General features: G+C 40.8%; 1 protein-coding gene across 1 annotated transcript in view; it reads left to right on the top strand.

Annotated features, from left to right (window-relative positions):
* The window catches only part of LOC112631831 (cyclin-Y-like protein 2), a 35382-nt gene extending 17116 nt beyond the window's left edge, over nt 1-18266 (top strand). The window contains exons 6-10 of the mRNA XM_025397339.1: nt 330-381; nt 2130-2249; nt 6990-7156; nt 15914-16076; nt 17572-18266. Coding sequence (XP_025253124.1) covers nt 330-381; nt 2130-2249; nt 6990-7156; nt 15914-16076; nt 17572-17682 — 613 coding nt within the window. The 3' untranslated portion in view covers nt 17683-18266. The remainder of the gene's footprint in view (nt 1-329; nt 382-2129; nt 2250-6989; nt 7157-15913; nt 16077-17571) is intronic.
* Nucleotides 18267-19926: the final 1660 nt, after the last annotated feature.

Below are 19926 nucleotides of genomic sequence, written 5' to 3'. Positions count from 1 at the left end.
TTGTAAAACGTTCTTGTGTTTCAGTGTGTGGTTAGAGGAGTGAAAATGTGTTTGGTTTATTGTCGTTGCCTGTTAGGGAGGGTCAATACTTACAGGCAGTTCTGACTGGTTATGGTATAAAAGACTTCACAGTACAGGACAGGCTGTGCTGAGGAAGAGGAGGTCAGGAAACCCTCTGCAAGTCAGTACCAAGGAGAATTTGTAAAAACCGTTTGCTCGGGTGAAGTAAACACCAAAGCACATAGGCACATAGGAGACATTATTTTACTAAACAGATACTATACTAAGATATTAACAGTTTTGAAGTAATATACATTCTTATTTTATAGAGATGCAGATAGATCTTTGGGCATATTTGATGAACGGTTACACCCGCTTACAGTAAGTGTCACTTTTTTTTTTTTTTTTGAGATGGAGTTTCGCTATTGTTGCCCAGGCTGGAGTGCAATGGTGCCATCTTGCCTCACTGGAACCTCTGCCTCCCAGGTTCAAGTGATCCTCCTGCCTCAGCCTCCCACGTAGCTGGGATTACAGGTGCTGCCACAATGCTCCGCTAATTTTGTATTTTTAGTAGAGATGGGGTTCACCGTGTTAGCCAGGCTGGTTTTGAATTCCTGACCTCGGCCTCCCAAAGTGGTGGGATTTCAGGCATGAGCCACTGCACCCGGCCCAGTAAGTGTCACTTTTATTGAGTTTATATTTTCCTTTATTTTTCTTTGTTTGAGACAGAGTCTCGCTCTGTCGTCCAGGCTGGAGTGCAGTGGCGTGATCTCAGTTCACTGCAAGCTCTGCCTCCTGGGTTCACACCGTTCTCCTGCCTCAGCCTCCTGAGTAGCTGGGACTATAGGCGCCCACCACCATGCCCAGCTAATTTTTTGTGTTTTTACTAGAGATGGGGTTTCACCATGTTAGCCAGGATGGTCTCCATCTCCTGACCTCGGGATCCTCCCGCCTCAGCCTCCCAAAATACTGGGATTACAGGCGTGAGCCACCACGCCCGGTGAATTTGTATTTTCATCACAGATTTGTATCTGTTTCATGCCCTCAATCAAAGGCATCTTTTTTTAAGTCTTGCTCCCCATTTCATGTGGCATCTAGTCATCTTATTTTGAAAGTATTGTAAAAAGAACATGCTGGAATAAGAACTGATCTGCAGGTATGTTTAATTAGTGAGCTATTGTGAGTAAATATACTATCCAAATAACAGAAAACCTATCTTTTTAGAAGATAATTGTCAATAGTATCAAGCAATATAAGTATATGTAAATACTTTTAACATAGAAGCATGCTTTTTATGAAGAGGGTTAAAAATAATTTAAGTTCGCTGGGTGCAGTGACTCACACCTTTGTAATTGCAGCACTTTGGGAGGCCGAGGTGGAAGGATCACCGGGGGTCAGGAGTTTGAGACCAGCCTGACCAATATGATGAAACCCTGTCTCTACTAAAAATACAAAAATTGGCCAGGCATGGTGGCATGTGCCTGTAATCCTGGCTACTTGGGAAGCTGAGATAGAAGAATCGCTTGAACCCAGGAGGTGGAGGTTGCAGTGAGCCAAGATCACACCATTGCATTCCAGCCTGGGCAACAAGAGCAAAAATCCATCTCAAAAAAATAAAGCAAACAAACAAACAAAAAAAAAAATAAGAAGAATTTAAGTTTATATCAACTTACATGGTGTAAAAATTTAAAAATGTACTTCCTCAGGTACATAATAGCCATATGTGGCTAGTGACTATTGTATTTATCAGCACATGCTTAGAGCCTCATGGTTACAGAAAACTATATTTTTTTCAAAGTTTATTGCAGGGAAGAATGACATCCGGTCAGTAAGACGTTAAAGCCTACTAGTAGCTTACATTTGGATGGAGTTATGTGGGGGAAAGGATAAAAAAGAACATAAACTTTTCTGAGCTTAAACTCATATTATTTTTAAGTGAATGTTGATGAGTATTAAATCGTTATGGTATTTCAGGATCCCACTGTTCATTTTGTAAACACTAAAAGACATCTCACCAATCAAAATTATTGTAAATGACACATGGGCACAAATGTGAACACTGCTGTCTTAAGAGCACCTCAGGTTTTTTTCTTCAATGGATACTTACATTGCATCTTTTCTTCTTTCAGCGAGAAGAGGTTTTGGAGGAATATTTTAAGTATGATCCTGAACACAAATTTATTTTCAGATTTGTTCGTACTGTGTTTAAAGCCATAAGGCTAACAGCTGAATTTGCAATCGTCAGTTTGGTAAGATATTTTCTATTTATAAAGCAGCTTTAGAAATTCTTTTTGTAAACAGGGTGGTATGGTCCTGTTTTTTAATAACAGTAAGTTTCTGAAATTATCTCAGAATTTTAAGAGAAACTTATGAAAGCAAATATATACATTTCAGTTGAATCATCGTTATGGCTTAAAATGTCACAGTTGCTTTTCTCATCACAGAACAATTGCTATTAAAGGCAGCAGAAGGGATTTCCGATTTCTCCCCCAACACTTCAGTAAACACAGTGCACACACATCCAGGGCATGTGGAGGGCTTGGAATGGGGAGCAATAACAAAACCATCTGGCCGATGGGCAGGAAGGGATGCTGGTGTAGCTCTAAGCTGAGTCCCAGGCTGTATCCCCAGGCAATTCTGATACATGTTGTCAGTGACAGCTGCTGCCCTCAATTCTTTGTTCCTTGGATGATGTGTGTTAATCTGTCCCTACTGATGACCTGTGCATGCTCAGGAAGTTGCCCAGGAATGTGGTTCCAGTCGGTCTACCAAACCATAGCTGTGTCATTACATTTACATTATCCCTACAGAATTCCTTTTTGTAAAACCATCATTTTAAATAATAAATTCTGTTCAATTTATTAAAAATAGTCTTACTCCTTCCCACAACAAACCTGTATAGGAAAGTCAACTGCATGGCAAGGAATGAAAAAATACTTAGGTTAATACTTCTTTAGCAAGCAGTTAGACTCTAGGGGAGAAGGCACCTACTGTGCACTTGAATCAAAGCCCTGAAAGGGCACTGGACCAGATACAGGCCTTCTCGAGGAGCTGCAGGTCGTTTGGAACTCTTAGTACATGCTAGAGGGAAGCAGGATGGTGCTTCCAGCTCTAGAGAGGTAGGTGATGCAGGAGGGAAAGCTGGATTGGAAAAGGGAGAGTTTTGTACATGGGCTAAGCTTGATGTGCCTTTGAGAGAGCACAGTAGCAGAGTCTAGTCATCATTTGGGTATACAGGACTAGAGCATGAATCTGACGTGGAGCTACAGAATGAAGAGCAACAGCAGCTGTTTAAATATTGAGAAAATGTGTAGAATAAAATTGGACAAGCTGAGCATGGTGGTTTCATGCCTTTAGTCCTAGCTACTTGGGAGGCTGAGGTGGGGGAATTACTTGAGCCCAGCAGTTAAGTCCAGCCTGGGCCAGATGATGAGACCCTGTATCTCATTTTATTTATTTATTTATTTATTTATTTATTTTTATTTTTATTTTTTTGAGACGGAGTCTTGCTTTGTCCCCCAGGCTGGAGTGCAGTGGCGTGATCTCGGCTCACTGCAAGGCTTGCCTCCTGGCTTCACGCCATTCTCCTGCCTCAGCCTCCCGAGTAACTGGGACTACAGGCGCCCACCACCACGCCCGGCTAATTTTTTGTATTTTTAGTAGAGACTGGGTTTCACCGTGGTCTCAATCTCCTGACCTTGTGATCCGCCCACCTCGGCCTCCCAAAGTGCCTGGATTACAGGCGTGAGTCACCGCGCCCGACCTATTTATTTATTTATTTATTTATTTATTTATTTATTTATTGAGATGGAGTCTTGCTGTGTCGCCTAGGCTGGAGTGCAGTGGTGCGATCTTGGCTCACTGCAAGCTCCGCCTCCCAGCTTCACGCCATTTTCCTGCCTCAGTCTCCAAAGTAGGTAGGACTACATGCACCCGCCACAACGCCCGCCTAATTTTTTGTGTTTTTAGTAGACACGGGGTTTCACTGTTTTAGCCAGGATGGTCTCGATCTCCTAACTTCGTGATCTACCCGCCTAAGCCTTCCAAAGTGCTGGGATTACAGGTGTGAGCCACCATGCCCAGCCGAGACCTGGTATCTTAAGAAAACAAAAAGTGAGGCCAGGTACAGTATCTCATGCCTGTAATGCCAGCATTTTGGGAGGCCAAGTTGAGAGGATTGCTCAAGTATAGGAGTTCAAGAGCAGACTGGGCAGTAAAGTGAGGCCCATTTCTACAAAAAAAATTTAAGAAATTAGCTGGACGTGATGGCACATGCCTGTAGCACCAGACACATGGCAGGCTGAGACAGGAAGATCACTTGAGCCCAGGAGGTGGAGGCTGCACTCTAGCCTGGGCAACTGAGTGACACCCTGTCTCAAAAACAGATAAAGTGAACAGAAAATAGGTCGGTAAAGACTATTATCATTTGAGGGACAAGCACCCAGAGGAGTGGCTACCAGAGTGGGAAGAGGAAAAGCAGAAGAGGATAAAAGGAGAAAGAGTTCAAGATAGGAGAAGCTGTGGTCACAGTGCTGAATGCTGCCAAGCAGTGACTTGATTCGTGAACTCTCACTGGATGCTGACTCTGTGCCACTCTTCTAAGTGCCGGGGTAGAGGAAAGGACAGGTGGAACACAGTTCTTGCTTTTATGAGCTTATGTTCTGGGAAGATGGAACTTAAGTATTTTCTCAGGTAGTATGAAACAGCAGGAAGAGGAAGCAGGATAAAGGGTTACAGAGTGATTGGGGGCTATTTTAGATAGAATGATAAGGAAGAGCCTCTCTAGAGAGCTGACATTTGAACAGTGACCTGACTGAAGGAACGACGAGTAAGAGTGCTGACATTGCAGGCAGCAGGATGACTGCCAAGACAGACAGAAATGTGTTTCACGTGTGTTTGAGGAACAAATGGCAAGGTGACCAGCATGGTCAGAGTGAAGAATGAGGGAAACAGTGGAGATGAGGCCCCACAGCCAGTACCATAGCTCACAGGGCCTTTTGGCTTATAGGCCATAGGAAGAAGTTAAGGTTTTAGTCCAGTTTGATGGGAAGCTCATGGTAGATCTTGAGCAGGGGAGTGCCGTACTCTGAATGAAGAGGTTCTACTGGCTGCTTTGGGGACAGTAAGCCATAGTTGGGAGGCAGAGTGGAAGCAGCGAGGAGGGTTAAGAAGCAACTAGGGTAATACAGGTGAGCAGTGACAGACTGTGGGTCACCATCAAACCATGCAGACTACCAGTGAAGGTAGACATAAGAGGCACTGCACACAGATTGGAGTAGGGGAACTGAAATGCAGGTATTTGGACCCAACACCTATGCAAATGGCAATGGATGCAGAGCTTTATTTTGTCAGCGTGAAGGCACAAGAGACAAATGCCTGTTGGCAAGAGGAGCCTTGGGAGAGACATGTTAGCAGGGACAGGCAGTGTAGCTGAAGCAGAGATGGAAGATGAGGAGCTGGTATGAGGGGATGGTGCTGTGAGCACCAGTGAGAGGACACAGTTGGAGAGGAGTGGGGAGTGGGATGGGGACAAAGGAAACACAATTTGGAGGGAATCTCTGGTAGAGAGGAAGAAATTCTTCAGAAAGAGTTGATTGTGGGAACAGTGTGCTGCAAAAGTGAGATGGGATCAACTGCACTGAGGGAAGAGTTGGCGTCAGTGGGAATAAAGAATTCTCAAACTTACCCAGAAGGGCACGTGGCATGGATGAGTGTCAACAGGTCAGCAGCTTAGCAGGAAAGGGGACAGGAAGTAGAGGGCTTGCTATGTTGTTTCAGAGGTCTCTGATTCCTACGCAGTTGGACCCTGGGAAGGAGGTTCATTCTTGAAATATTTCAGAGCGCAGAGTTTGGGAGAAAGGGAGCAGAATCTGTAAAATGTCATGTTCAATAGCCATTTGTTTTTGAAACATACTTGAGTTTGGCAGTGTTCGGATCAGTATCAGATCTGGCAGTGTTCTGCATCTGATGCCCTTCAGACAAGGAATGAACTTGCTTATTTATATAAAGTTTTGTCTTTCTGTTTTGATGTAAAGAGTTCAAGTAGCTCACAGACATACAGCTCTGCAGAGCACCCTCTGAGGTAATAACACGTCACAGCTCACCTTTAATCTTTAGTCAAGTGTTCACTTTGCCCAATTCTTTGTAGGACAGATGTTTGATAGATGTAAAGCAATTCATGGAATTGTCTCGCCAACTGCCTGGCAGGTTTAGAGGAATCCCAGGGATACAGAGACTGGCAGCTGTTTCCACCTTAAAACCAACAGAATTGTCTAAGCTGCAGATGATGTAAGACAGAATAAATTTGTATGAAGTGAACATGAAGATGTGAAAAATAGGGGCTGTAAGAAGGACCATCCTTTATACACATGTATTTCTTATCAAGTGAGCAACTGAATATGGGGAATGTTATATAACCCCACAGACCTGTGCCTGCCATGTTGCTCTGCACAGCAGCTACTGGGAGGCTGTCTTGACCAGCAGTTTTTTAAGCTAGTGCCACAGAAGGGTGAGTTTTTGTGAAAAGGAGGTTAACATTTGCTCACTATCACATCGGTTTTACATATTCAAGCTTGACGTACTTGTAAAATTCCCATCTACCTACCAGCTCCGTATGAGACATTACATGTGGTAGGCACTTAAGGATTTATTGAATGACTTTAATCCACACTGGGCCTGTATGTGTACTGTCTTTTATGAGTGTGAAGGTGACAACACTTCCTGTCTTCATGATGCCCTTGGCTGAGATGTACGGTCATTCTTGTGACCAAAATTGGTCTGTGAATTTCCATGGGCAGAGTAGGTAGCAGAAGTATCTGACCTATGATTGTGATATGGCCCCTTGTTCGGCCTGATCAAGCAAATCTCTGTAGAATGTAAGCATAAGCACTTACTTTCTGGTCAAAACCAGAAGAAATCTGTCATTCATAAGAGTTCTTATCACAGCACTTAAACTGAGCTAAATCAAAGGCCAGTGCTCTGTTTTGCAGATTTACATAGAAAGACTTGTAAGTTATGCTGATATTGACATTTGTCCAACTAACTGGAAGAGGATTGTCTTGGGAGCCATTCTTCTTGCCTCCAAGGTTTGGAGTGATATGGCTGTGTGGAATGCGGACTACTGCAAGCTCTTTGAGAACATTACAGTTGAAGAAATGTGAGTTTGTACGGTTTTTGTGAACTTTCTAATCATTTTTCAGTACTTTATGTGCTCCCATAAACTTAAACACTTTAAGAAATATTTTTAAAGGTTATATTGTGCAGATAAGGAAAATGGGTGTAAACACCACATACTTTTTCCATCCAGCTTTAGAACAACGGTTCATATTTTTCATTGTTTGCTGGTAGGTCTTGGTAAATTGATGTCTTAATAATCTCATAAGTTGAAAAGTATTTTTCTGGTGAATATTTTTGGCATTATCTTACCAGCGTACTACCAGAATATAATAATACAGGAAATATCTTTATGACTTTTTCAAAGCTGTGTGCAAGTTTCAGTCTCTTTGTAATGAGCACAGGTCTAGGACCTCTGGACCGTGAAAAATGTGTAGTTTCACCCTGAGTTACACATTGTGAATTTGCTTTTGCTAGTGTTGCCCCTGCTTTTATCTGAAGTTCTGTTTTATAGAAACCTTGAGATACAGAATAGCCGCAGATCCCTGTGCCCCTGTCCCATCCCCAATAGGAGTGTTGCATGTGTTTAGAAATTGGGCTGATGAGTTAGAAGTTCCAGTGTTCCCCCTCAGGCAGTCTGAGAAATATTGCTGGAGCATTATCCAGTGCTCACCACACTCAAGAGGTTCCCAGGGCACCTCATACAACCACAGCAGCACTTTGGGGGCCCCGTGTTACCTGTGAGAGTGCAAGAAATCTTGCTGAGTCATGGGGCTGCTCACAGATGGCACCAACATGATACTGAAACAGGAGCTTCCTGGGGTCTTTCTTCCAGTCTGGCCTCATGACTGCTGTAAAGGGAAGGGCCTTGGAGCTGGTATGCAGAGAGAGCCAGGGAGGCATTTCCAGCAGAGGCTCTCAAGTGTCCACTAGACAGCAAGAATGGCTTTGTGGGTGACACTTAGGGAAATCTGAAGGAACACCTCTTGATGACATTGAGCAGCATATGAAGATCAAGATCATGACAGACAGTGGTAAGAGGTTTGGGGTTGTTGTTTTTATTTTTTATTTTTATTTCTTTACATTGGCCTGTTACTGCAGTTAAGACGGTCTTTCAGAATGTACGCAGTCCCAGAGGTGGAGCCTGATGACTGAATAGCAGTCTCTGCCAATTGTGCTCCCTGCAGGAATAGCAAATTTATCAACTATCTAAACAAAAGAAAGCACCTGCATAGGAACTAAAAATCAGGTAAGCAATTACAGTACCTGGTTTTAACTTCATATCTCTGAAAGAAGCACTGAATAGTGTAGAAAAAACAGTCTTGAATTGCTGATGCCACCCCTTCCCCATGTCCCAGCAGTGGACCTGTGGTGAGGAGAGGGGCTACATCCTTGGGGGAGGAGAGCACAGCAACTGTGGGACTTTGCATTAAATTCAATGCTGCCTTGTTGTAGCAGAAAGCAAAACAAGACTGCTCTCATCCAGTGCCCACCCACACAGGAAATATTTAGACTAGCCCTAGCCAGAGAGGAATTGTTCATCCCAGTGGGTAGAACTTGAGTTGTGAAAGGTTACTGGCTACTGTGGGATAAAATACTCTGGAGTCCTTAATAAACCTGGAAGTCTGTCTAGGCCACAAGGACTGCTGTGCTGCGCTTGGAGACAGTGTATTTAGGGGAATGTGACCTACAGAGACAGCAGCTGGGGCAGCTAGGGAGTGCTTGCCCACCCTTCCTCCAGTCCTAGACAGTGCAGCTCACAGCTCTGACAGAGATCTCTTTCTTCCACTTGAGGGGAGGAAAGAGGACTTTGTCTTGCAACTTGGATACTAGCTCAGCCACAGCAGGAGAGGTCAGAGTCATGAGACCCCCATTTCAGGTCCCAGCTTCGGGATAACATCTCTAGACAAACCTTGGGCCAGAAGGGAACTTGCTGCCTTAAAGGGACTCAGTAATGGCTGGATTCATCACTTTCTGATGAAAGAGCCCTTGGGCCCTGAAGAATCACCAGTGGTGAACAGGTAGTACATGCCATGGGCCTCGAGTGAGACTCAGAGATGTGCTGGCTGCAGGTGTGACCTAGCACATTCCCAGCTGTGGTGGCTATGAGGAGAGACTCCCTCTGTTTGAGAAAAGCTGAGGGAAGAGTTAAGAGGATTTTTCTTGAGCTTAGATACCAGCTCAGCTACAGTGGAGAAAAGCACCAAGTGGACTGTTGGAGTCCCTGATTCAGGCCTTGGTTCTTGAATGGCATCTCTGGACCTACCGTGGGCCAGAGGGGAGTCCGCTGCCCTGAAGAGTGAGTTCCAGGCCAGGTAGCATTCACCACAAGCTGACTGAGAGCACTTGGGCATTGAGTGAGCATCAGTGATGACCTGACAGTAATCCCCATGGGACTGTGATGATGATGTATGTGGAGACACCTGGGCTGTCTGGGCAAAGGGGAGGGAAGAGTGGGAATGGATTTGCCTGCTAGATTCAGTGCCAGCTCAGCCATGGTAGAGCAGAACACCAGGTAGATGTGTAAGGTTTATGACTCCAGCTCTGGCTCCCAGACAGCACCTCTTAACCCATCCAGGGACCTGGGGAACTTACTGCACTTAAAGGAAGGACAGAAGCCTGACTGGCTTTACTACCTGCTAATTGTAGAGCCCCAGGGACTTGAGTGGCAGCAGGTACTTGTTACAGTGGGCCTTGGCCCGCCACAGTGCTGTACCAGCTTCAGATCTAGTGCTGTCCTTGTGGTGGTGGCCACAGGGGTGCTTGTATTGCTCCTCTCTGAGCCCCAGGCAGCCTAGCAGAGAGAGAGAGACTTCATTTGTGGGAAAGTGAGGGAAGAAGTGAGTCCCTGTCTGCTAATCCAGAGAATTCCTTCAGGTCTGGTCTCCGACCACCAATGTGGTACCTCTACAAGTCTGCAAAACACAATGACATTCTTCACAGAAATAAAAATAAAAAATGAATTCTAAAATTTATATGTAACTACAAAAGACTCAGAGTATCCAAAGCTATCCTGAGCAAGAAACAAACGAAATCTGATTTCAAATTATACTCTATAGCTATAGTAATCAGAACAGCATGGCACTGGCATAAAAACAGACACATAAACCAATGGAACAGAATAGAAAACCCAGAAACCAATTTATACATCTGCAGTGAACTCATTGTCAGCAAAGGTGCCAAACACATACAATGGGGAAATGACAGTCTCATCAATAAGTGATTCTGGGAAAACTGGATATTCATATGCAGAGGAATGAAACTGGACCTCTCTTTCTCACCTTATACAAAAATCAAATCAAAATGGATTAAAGATTTAAATCTCAGCTGGGTGCAATGGCTCATGCCTGTAATCCCAGCACTTTGGTAGGCCGAGATAGAAGAATTGCTTGAGCCCAGTAGTTCAATACCAGCCTGGGCGAACAAGTGAGATTCTGTCTCTATTTTTTAAAACATTAAAAATTAAAAAATTTATTTAAATCTAAGACCTGAAATATGAAACAAATAAAACATTGGGAAAACTCTCTGGGATACTGGACTCAACAAATATTTCTTGAATATTTCATAAGCATAGGCAGCCAAAGCAAAAATGGGCAAATTAGGTCACATCAAGTTAAAAAGCTTCTGCACAGCAAAGGAAAGAATCAACTAAGTGAAGAGACAACTCACAGAATGGGGGAAGATATTTAAAAACTATCTGACAAGGGATTAATTACCAGAATATTTAAGAAGCTCAAAGAACTCCATAGAAAAAAAATCTAATAATCTGTTTTTTAAAATGGGCAAAATATCTGAATAGGCATTTCTCAGAAGAGGACACATTAGCCAGGCATGATGACACGTGCCTGTGGTTTCAGCTGTTTGGGAGGCTTACGTGATCCTTGGAGATTGAGGCTGCAGTGAGCTGTGATTGTGCCACTGCACTCCAACCTGAGTGACAAAGTGAGACCCTGTTTCGAAACTAAGGCATATGAATAGCAGATAGGTATATGAAAAGATACTCAACATCAATATCATTAATCTTCAGAGCAATGCAAATCAAAATTACAATGAGAGATCATCTCATCCCACTTAAAATGGCTTTTATTGTAAAGATAGCCAATAACAAATGCTGGTGAGGATACAGAGAAAAGGTAACCTTCATACAAGGTTAGTGGGAATGTAATTTAAGTACAACCACTATGGAGAAAAGTTTGGAGGTCCTCAAAACTAAAAATAGAGCTACCATATGATCCAGCAATCCTACTGCTGGGTATATATGCAAAAGAAAGGAAGTCAGAATATCAGAGAGATACCTGCACTCTCATGTATATTGCAGCACTATTCACAACACCCAAGATTTGGAAGCATTCCGAATGTCCATCAACAGATGAGTGGCTAAAGAAAATGTGGTACATATACACAATGGAGTACTATTCAACCACAAAAGAGAATGATATCCTGTTATTTGCAAGAACATGGATGGAAATGTTGAGTGAAATAAGCCAGGCACAGAAAAACAAGCTTCACATATTCTCACTTATTTGTGGGAGCTAAAAATTAAGACAGTTTGTTTGTTTGTTTGTTTGTTTGTTTTTTGAGATGGAATCTTGCTCTTTCACCCAGGCTGGAGTGCAGTGGCACTATGTCTGCTCACTGCAACTTCCACCTCCTGGGGTCAAGCGATTCTCCTATCTCCGCCTCCTGAGTAGCTGAGATTACAGATGCGTGCCACCATGCCCGGCTAATTTTTGTATTTTTTGGTAGCGATGGGGTTTCACCATGCTAGCCAGGCTGGTCTCGAACTCTTGACCTCATGATCCACCTGCCTTAGCCTCCCAAAGTGCTAAGATTACATGCATGAGCCACTGAGTCCGGCCTCAAACAATTTAACTCGTGAAGATATAGAGTAGGAGAATCGTTAGCAGAGGCTGCTAAAAGTAGTATGGGGGATGAGGAGTAAGGGGTAATGGTTAATAGGTACACACATGTAGTGAGAAAGAATAAACAAAATCTAGTGTTTGATAGCACAACAGGGTGACAACACTCAAGAATTATTTAATTGTACATTTTACAGTAACTAAAAGAGTGTAATTGAATTATTTGTAAAACAAAAGTATGCTTGAGGCATGATGGATATTTCATTTACCCTGATGTGATTATTACACATTGTAGTCATCAAAATATTTTATATACCACATAAATATATACACCTATAATATACTCCAAAAACATATTTAAAGATTTTCATTCAGAATTACTACACTGTATGTTTACAAGTGAATTGAGGATTCTTGTTTCTAAGAAGAGACTCACTAGTGATGGTCAGTTGGTTTTGAAATGGCTACTAAATTACTGCTTTGCTAATAGTAGAAACTGAGTTGTCATGGTGATATCGCTAGTAGCCATTTTAGCAAAGGATGTTAAAAGAAAATGAATTTGAAACAAATAGAAGTACTTTGAAAGCTGCAGAAGCTAAAGTGCTCTTAATCACTGCTGTCATCAGTCTATAAACTGGTTTCTTGAAGGGAGCAAAATTTGTAATTATGAACACTTAGCTCCGTTATAATGGCGGCTAAATTGTTCTCAAAACCAGCAGCTAATCCGGTGGGGCTCTAGTTCTAGTTACAAGGTCAGAGAATATGCAGAGAAATGTGCGGGTTTCCACAGATGTGAGCTCCAGAAGCAATGGTGGCAGAAGCCGGCTCCAGTTCTACACAATGCTGTTTGTAAATGCAGAAGTACCCGGATCTATGCTCTGAACAGGAACCATGTTCACGATTTTTAGAAATTGTAAAACATTGCAACAAAGTGTGTAATGTACATTTATCTTGTCCCTCTGCTGTTGATTGTAATGATCTCTTTTAGACTGTAAATTGAACCATTTAAGAATTAGTGTTTATCAGATTTTTCTTAAAACTTTTCAACATCTGTTTGTCTTGTTGGTATATATTTTCCTTCAGAAGCATCACTAATTGTCAGGGAAATGCAAATGAAAACCACAGTGTGATACCACCTTACTCCTGCAAGAATGGCTATAATTTAAAAATTGAAAAATCGTACATGTTGGTATGGATTAGGTGAGAAGGGAACACTTACACTGCTGATAGGAATGTAAACTAGTACAACCACTATGGAAAACAGTACTGCCATTCAATCCAGCAATCTCACACTGGGTATCTACCCAAAACAAAAGAAGTCATATGAAAAAGACACATGCACATGCATGTTGATAGCAGCACAATTTGCAATTGCAAAAATATGGAATGCCCATCAATGAATGCGTAGATAAAGAAAGCTTGGAATATATACACCATGGAATACTACTGATCCATAACACAGAATGAAATAATGGCCTTTGCAGTAACTTGGATGAAGCTGTATGCCGTTATTCTAAGTGAAGTAACTCAGGAATGGAAAACCAAATATCATACGTTCTCACTTATAGGTGGGAGCTAAGCTATGAGGATTTTGTATGTATTTATACACACACACGTACATACGTACAAGTTAAACTGAGCAACTCCTATTCAGAAAATTTGCTGTGCCTGTAAAGGGTATGCTATTCAGCCATTTAAAAAAACAACAAAAAACTAAGAAGATACATATCCTTTAGGCATAATGGTTTTCTTCAATAACTAAGTCTCTATTAATAACATGTTAATTATATAAAATAGTGTATTTTATACATTTAAAATATGTTTATGGAAAAACATAAGAGATTATAAAGTGCATATATTCCTATAGTAAATTAAGTCCTGATTCGCTGATTATTAAAGCATTATCTGATTTGCATTCCTATAGTCTTATGGTTATATGAATAGGAAATTAATGTTGAAAGTTTCAGTTAGGTTTTCAGTTAAACAAATGAGAAAACCACATATCTGCTTATATCTTGACTGCTTTCCATACCGGAGAACATCAAGCATTTGTTGACTTAGCCAATGGACAAAACTTTAAAACCAAGAAACCAAATATGTTGTTGAGGTATTGTTTTTATACAGTTAAATCTTTACAGGGATTACTATGAAAATAGTAAGATTACTCTAGTTTTATATTTATTTAAACATTTGACAAAGTGCTGGATACACTGGCTTGTGTGTGTAATACTAGCACTTTGAGAGGCCAAGGTGGGAGTATCACTTAATCACAGGAGTTTAACACCAGCCTGGGCAACAAGTGAGACCCTGTCTCTACAAAAAGAATTTAAAAAAATAGCCCAGCTAAGTGGCATGAACCTGTAGTCCCAGCTACTTGAAAGGCTATGATCATGCCACTGGACTTTAAGTAACAGAGCAAGACCCTGTCTCAAGACAAACAAATAAACAAAAATCTTTGGCCAGGACAGCTGATGAATAATCATGTGGCAGAGGGCTGCTCCCAGCCTGTTCCCCTCTCACCACATTCAACTCATCCCCACATTCTGTTCTGGCCAGGGGTGACAGATGCGGAGCACCTTGGGGTTTCGTTTCCAGCTTAGGAGAAACACTGTGTAAGGCCAGCATCCTACCAAAAGGCATGTCATAAAATGGGTTTAGTCTAGCCAAGGTGTTTCTCTTTGATTTTTCTATAGTCTGAAGTGTAAAGAGTATTCCTGCCCCATAATAGTGACAGTTAATAAATGGCATCCATCATTTCTGTCATCTGATCACTATTGCGGTGCCTTGGGAGTGAGCATGGAGTCTGAGTTGTGCAATGGAACCCTCAAAAATGGGCCCTGAGTCAGCTGCATAAGTGCACAGAAGGCTGTCCCCTTTCTCCTCATCCGAAACTTGGGGTGCTGGATGCAGAATGGACTGCAAGCAGCTGTGCCCTGTTTGGACATTAGTGTAGGAATCCACCTGCATAGCCTGTATTTGTTTCAAAAAAGAATTTGGAGCTATTCTAGTAGCTCAGTGTGATATTTTTAAATAAACAGAGAAAAATTTTATCAACTGACTTAACAAAAAAACACTGCCTATTAAATTCATTTAATATTGTTTAAGGAGTATCTGCAAAATTCTGATCTCAGTGTTTTCTTGCAAAAGAAGTGGAAGTAAGGACAGAGACCCTTTCAAATGAAGAATCACTGAGAAACAACGTTTATAAGTAGTATAACATTTACTTATGCACATTTTTTAAGATTATGCCATAATCAATTTGCATCAGGCTCTCCAATTTAGGAACACTGAGAGGATTTCCCTGTAGGGGAAGTTTTCACATAAATGTTGAAGAAATTGTTAAAACTGAAAACTTTTCTGTATTTGATAATCTACTGGGGTGCCAATCCAGTGTGCTGTCTTAAATTTCTAAGGTCTATCTACAGTGTGTGTTATCATAGGTCTTGGAGCAAATATCACGTAAATGAAGGCATTTCCACATTCTATACATTCATAGGTTTTATTTCAGAAATGAGTTCTTATCTTCATGTGAAACTGGAACAATTGAAGACCTTACCATGGATGTTTGTATTTGTAAGGGTTTTCTCCATTGAATCCTTTCATGTTTTCAAAGAAATGAAAAAGCTGAATTTATCATGTTTCTTAAGATTATGTCGTTTTTCTCCATATTAAATTCAAATATGTCTTTGAAAGCACAAGGGAAAATCAAATTATTAACCCAGTTTTTACATTCATGTTTTTTTTGTTTTTCTAAGTTTTCAAAGAAAACTGGGAAAGTTGCATGCTTTCTTGTAGATCTCAGGGTTCTGTACAGTGTGAGTTCTTTCATGTGATCTAATAAATTAGAGTCCATGGTGGCTTTACCACATTTCTTACATGAGAATAATATTTTTGAACTAACATTGTCCTGTGTTGGTTTTGTTGTGTTTCTCCTTCCCCAGGAATGAGTTGGAAAGGCAATTCTTGAAGCTAATTAATTATAATATTGGCATCACTGGCAGCGTTTATAGCAGATTCTACTTTGATCTTCGCAGCTTGGCACATGACAATGGCCTGTATTTGCCAGTTTATCTTCTTGACAGAGAAAGAGCCTGGAAGCTGGAGGTAAGGCTATGAAGTTACTAAGTGGGTTTTCATTCAAACACCAATGCCAGCATCTGTGACTAGGTCATATTAAGTAGTGATTAGAAAAATGGAAAGCATCAAAATTAACTAACATGCTGAAGAGCTTATTACCTTTTTGGCATTCTATTTCCTGTATCTTTTACAGTTTTTACAAGGATCCACATTATTTGAAAATTATAGATATATCTTCTCTTTTGTGACCATAATTCAGAATATTTTAATCAAATTTAATTCATTTGTAATCTTTCCCATTTGAACCTTTATCCTTTCAAATCATATGTAAATGATTTCTTGTTATTGTATTCTGAGCAATGTCTACATATATAATGCACTTACTACTCTGGACTTTTTTTTATTATTCAGTTTGCAAATTTATGTCATTTGCTACTGTATATACCACAGTGCCGTCAGTCCCATGGGTTTGTTAGACAAAGCATCAGTGCCTAAGCCAAGAGACCTGCACTTAGACTGTATAAGGTGTGTGTGTCTCAAGTACTGGATGCAGGAAGTACTTACTGGAAATAATAACTTTTATGGGACAAAGTAATATTTATGGTTTGTGACTTTTGGTAAGTACACAGCAAAGTTACAGCTGACAAGGATGAACATTTAAAATAGGCATGTTCTGTGGTACCTCGGAAGTATTTTAAAATCATACGTTTTCTATCATAATTAATGTGCAAGTGAAGTAGTGCCTTTTGATGCTTTAGTCATTAGACTTCTTTGATGTTTCGATACAATCCAGCACCTGCTTGCATCGTTAAAATTTGCTTTGAGTATATAACAACTACGATAGATTGTGTAGAGTTTGAATAGACTAATAAACTAACTTTTTGCAAAAGTGTACATTCATTATCTTTAAGGAACAAGTACACAGGTAACAGATGATACTGCTCTTAGAAGGCTGTCACAATAGTGTGACATCTTTGGGAGCCCAATTTTTAAATAACTTAATAAAACAAATTCCCATTTGCTCCAGCAATCTAATTCTAGCCCTGAGATTACCTTAGTGAGGTGACAGAACTTGGCAGTGTAAACCTCAGCCAAAGTAACTATAACTGGGACGGGCGCGGTGGCTCATGCCTGTAATTCCAGCACTTTGGGAGGCCCAGGTGGGTGGATCATGAGATCAGAAGTTCAAGACCAACCTGGCCAAGATGATGAACCCCTGTTGCTACTAAAAATATGAAAATTAGCTGGGCGTGGTGGCAGGTGCCTGTAATCCCAGCTACTCGGGAGACTGAGGCAGAGAATTGCTTGAACCCGGGAGGCGGAGGTTGCAGTGGGCCGAGATTGTGCCATTGTACTCCAGCCTGGGCAACAGAGCAAGACTCCTCAAAAAAAAAAAAAAAAAAAAAGTAGCTGTAACTGAACTATTTAAAGGAGTTGCATGTGTGGCTTATCATCAGTGGTGACTGTTAAAAAGTTGGAACCCTTTTTAAAATTGTACCTGTTTTCTGTTTGACATTCTTAGGCTTTTTCAAGGATGGAACAATACAAAGTTTTCTATAGTGCTGCCAAGAATCGGTCTTTGAGTGCTGGTGATTTATTTCATCTTCAGCGTGCTAAGGCCATCCTCTTCTGAAGGAAGAAATAAGGGGTAATGTGACATCTGAACCCCTCATCAAAAAAGACAGGAAAATATCACCTCTCCTGCTAAAGAACTAGAAAAGTTGGTATTTTCAAAAGAAGAAACACCTCAATTCAAGTAAACTCAAGGAAAACTAAGATTGTACTTCATAGTAAAGAACGAGACCTTGTCAGGGTAACAACACACTCTTACACTCTTCTGTCCCGTTTAATGTATACAGAGTTATAAAAACCACTCCAAAGTGAAGACTCCTTCTGCCCACGCACAGATATTTGCTTAGTGTGTGGGCTGATAGCTGTGAACTATGTAAGGCTTTTAAAACAATAGTTTAACTTTTTAGATTTTAAAGATAACTTTTCTGTTTCTTTATGTTTTTTCTTTTCCCCAATATTGCTGCATATGCATTTGGAATCAGTGCAGTATCACTGTTAAAACATGGGAGTCTAACAACTCCTAAAGCCACTAGGAGCAGACCCAGAATTGTCAGGTATGGAAGGGCTCTTCCTTCCTACTTTTACCAGTAACTACTAGTTACTGGTGATTATCAAGCAAAAGCTGCCAGATAACATTTGCCATTCACATCCTTTGTAAGCCCTTCTTATTAGCAGTTTAGCATGTTTGGGGTCATAAAAAGAGAAAATATTGGTTATTGATTATCTACTTTTATGAAGGTCTGTGGTGTATTTCTTGTGAACTATAATGGTTCTCATTTGCTGATAAATTTCCTTATTGTCAAGTAAATGTATTCAAAGATGATTTCATAGTGCCAAGCAACATGGTGATCCAGTGGTTATGTAAAAATAATAAAATATGAGGTGTCCTGAAAGTTTTGGGGCAGTTTTTAGCTTTAATATAGTGTGCCTGGGCCCTCCAGAAGTCTACAGCATATATGTACATGCTGTAAATCTTTACAAAATATCATTTGGAAGTGTAATTGTATTTATTCTTTTTATTTTTAATAGATGGTGCCTCACTATATTGCCCAAGCTACAGTGCAATCAGAGACACAATCATAGCGCACCACAGCCTGAAAACCCTGGCCTCAAGCAATCTTCCCATGTCAGTCTACCAAGTAGCTGGGACCATAGGTGTGTACCACCACCTCTGGCTTTATTTTGCAGAATTTGAATATTAAACTTTTAACTTTTTGTTTCAGTCAATATCTGCTATCTTCAAGAAGGAGTGAAACAAAAAATTAAAAGCTTAATATTCAGGAGCTAGGCATGTTTGTAGTACCAGCTACTCACGAGACTTAAATGGGAGGATCACTTGAGGCCTAGCCTTGGAGGCTGCAGTGCGCTGTGATTGTGCCTGTAAATAGCCATTGCACTCCAGCCTTGACAACATAATGAGACCTTGTCACTTAAAAAAATGGCAAAACTAAATAAACGTTAAAAAAAAATACAACAGGCTTTTCAATGATGTTTTGTAAATGTTTGTAGCATTGTTACTTTTACAAGTATCAAAGCTTAAAATTACACTAAGACTTTTGGAATTCTTGTGTTTTTATAAAGTTCCCTTTTCTCTTGTAAAGTAGCTCTTTGGATGGCTTTTATCTGCATTGATAACCTCAAATTATTTTCCCTAGATGTGATGAAGAGGAGGATCTGTGTTAATTCACATATAACAAATTAGAAGGAATTGGACCGTAATAGTAGTAGGTGATGTAATACATTTTATTATCCCACATGTTAACCTGGGTGCAGGTATCATATTTCATGTCCTGCTATTTAAAAAGAACCTCCATAAGCCTTAGGAACACTAGCTCCTGGAAAATATCATTTATGGAATGCAGAACTTAGGGACTGAAGTATTGATTGCAGTTTTACTTTCAAAAGATAAATGCTACAATTGATGTGGTTTTCATTTCTCATGTTTATATTAAAAGAAAACCGAGTAAACTGTTTAATTAAAATGTGGCAAATGTGTTTATAACACTTCTATTCACATAGTGTTGCATCTCTGCCTAACTTAAATAGTTTAAATCAGTCTTGATATGTCTTAAAGCATTTTTGTAAGTTGCCTTGACCATACACAAGTTGGTTTAATCCATGCCTGTATTTAAGATGTAATATCTCTTTTCTCTCTCTCTTTTTTTTTTTTTTTTGAAACGGAGTCTAGCTTTCTTGCCCAGGCTGGAGTGCAGTGGCGCGATCTCGGCTCACTGCAATCTCCGCCTGCCGGGTTCAATCTATTCTCCTGCCTCAGCCTCCCGAGTGGCTGGGACTACAGGCGCAC

Source organism: Theropithecus gelada, chromosome 9 (assembly GCF_003255815.1).
Source record: "Theropithecus gelada isolate Dixy chromosome 9, Tgel_1.0, whole genome shotgun sequence".
Classification (NCBI taxonomy): Eukaryota; Metazoa; Chordata; class Mammalia; order Primates; family Cercopithecidae; genus Theropithecus; species Theropithecus gelada.
The sequence above is the reverse complement of the archived record's forward strand: the minus strand, read 5'-3'. Positions and strand labels throughout refer to the sequence as shown.